The 1,758-nt window shown below is 35.3% G+C and overlaps 1 protein-coding gene across 1 annotated transcript; it reads left to right on the top strand.

Moving 5' to 3' along the window:
• Positions 1-289: 289 nt before the first annotated feature.
• On the top strand, positions 290-1,543 carry LOC127092579 (MYB-like transcription factor EOBII). The gene is made up of 2 exons (XM_051031474.1): positions 290-795; positions 876-1,543. Exons 1-2 carry the CDS (start codon positions 470-472, stop codon positions 1,387-1,389), a joined length of 840 nt encoding a protein of 279 aa, XP_050887431.1. The 5' UTR covers positions 290-469; the 3' UTR covers positions 1,390-1,543.
• Positions 1,544-1,758: the final 215 nt, after the last annotated feature.

Below are 1,758 nucleotides of genomic sequence, written 5' to 3'. Positions count from 1 at the left end.
TTAAACACAGCCAAATACAAGAACCATTTTGATTCTAGAATTGGAAACGACCAAACACTGTTAAAGCCTTCTTAGTTATGACCATTTGACATTAAATTATTATTATTTTAGTAAACTAAGTTGAATTTGCGTGTTATAAGTCAAAGTGTCAACAAAAATAAAGGTCAAATTAAATAAAAAATAATACAAATACCAATACTTAACTAGCAATAGTAAAATATTGTCCTTTTTATTAAACAATTATTTGACAATTCTGCGTACTGCAATTTTTCACCTCGCAGCCCCTCACTTTATCTCTCAGTTTTGACAAATTCTTACATCTTAAAGTGCAATTCCTCCTAAATCCAGCGTCAACTTCACCTTAACACTCTCTATATAATCACATTCTCTTACACATCCTTAACATAATCCAAATCCAAAGTCAAATACATATCAACAATTTTTTGATTCAGTGTAACATAACATTAACATGGATACCAACTACCAAACCAGTATTCATGTAACGAGGAGTTTATCAGATTGTGGTTCATTAGCAACAAATGTAAGTGAAGAAGATTCTATGGTAGTAAAGAAAGGTCCATGGATAGAAGAGGAGGATACTGTTCTGATGAACTATGTGGCTGTTCACGGCGAAGGTCACTGGAACTCCGTCGCTCGCTGTTCCGGTCTAAAGAGAACAGGAAAAAGCTGCAGGTTAAGATGGTTGAACTACTTGCGTCCAAATGTTCGACGTGGGAATATCACTCTCCAAGAACAGCTCTTGATTCTCGATCTCCATTCTCGTTGGGGCAACCGGTACGTATACAATTGTTGCAGTAGTATGAAATAATAGAGTTGTTAAAACTAACTGACATGATTTGTTTTGTTTAATGTAGATGGTCTAAAATAGCGGAACAATTGCCGGGAAGAACGGACAATGAGATAAAGAACTATTGGAGGACAAGAGTGGTGAAGCAAGCAAGGCAACTCAAATGTGATGTAAACAGCCAGCTGTTCAGAGACACATTGCGTTTCGAATGGATTCCACGTCTCATCGAGAGGATTCAGTCGACTCGTGCGACTGCCGATACTAGTTTATATGATCATCAACAAGGCACCAATTGTAACAATACTAAAGCGCACAGTGAAACTTGTGGGACAAATGCAAATCCTCCTCCATTGTTGATGTCTGAGGTTTCATCGTACTCGTCAGGGGTTGATGTTCCAGTGGAATCAAACCTATCTTACAATGTAATGGAAATGAAGGAATTGGGATCCACATGGCAGGATTGGAATTGCTTAGACACAAATATTCAAGAATTTGAACATGACAATGATTTTGGTGGATCAGAGTTGTGGACAGAAGAAAACATATGGTTCTTGCAGCAACAACTTGCTGATGATTTATGATCTAGTTTTTTTACATTAGTTTAACATTAATTGACATTTGTTCTAATTTACTATATTTGAGTTTAAGTGACATTGTTAAATTTGATGACATTATTTGTAATTGTCCTGCTCTTACTGATTAATGAATTAAGTGTTAATTAGACTTTGTATTAGTTAGTTGAACTTACTTACCCCCACTTATGGAAATTGTTTGCTTAGCAAGTAACATAACACTTGTATATAAGGTTCTTACCATATCGATTTAGAGAAGAGCATTTTCTTTTCACTAACAAGTGATATCAGAGTTCATTTCAGGGTCTTGTTTTCGAGTAAAATCAAACACGCAATTTTTTGATTTAGGGAGAAATTTTTTGGTAATTCTGTTAAATC

This window comes from Lathyrus oleraceus, chromosome 6 (genome assembly GCF_024323335.1).
Source record: "Lathyrus oleraceus cultivar Zhongwan6 chromosome 6, CAAS_Psat_ZW6_1.0, whole genome shotgun sequence".
Lineage (NCBI taxonomy): Eukaryota > Viridiplantae > Streptophyta > Magnoliopsida > Fabales > Fabaceae > Lathyrus > Lathyrus oleraceus.
The sequence above is the reverse complement of the archived record's forward strand: the minus strand, read 5'-3'. Positions and strand labels throughout refer to the sequence as shown.

Bases quoted from the DNA above. Each gene is read 5' to 3' on its own strand.
- LOC127092579 (XM_051031474.1), top strand. From the start codon at position 470: ATGGATACCAACTACCAAACCAGTATTCATGTAACGAGGAGTTTATCA. The intron at 796-875 runs GTACGTATACAA...TGTTTAATGTAG, and splicing joins CATTCTCGTTGGGGCAACCG to ATGGTCTAAAATAGCGGAAC.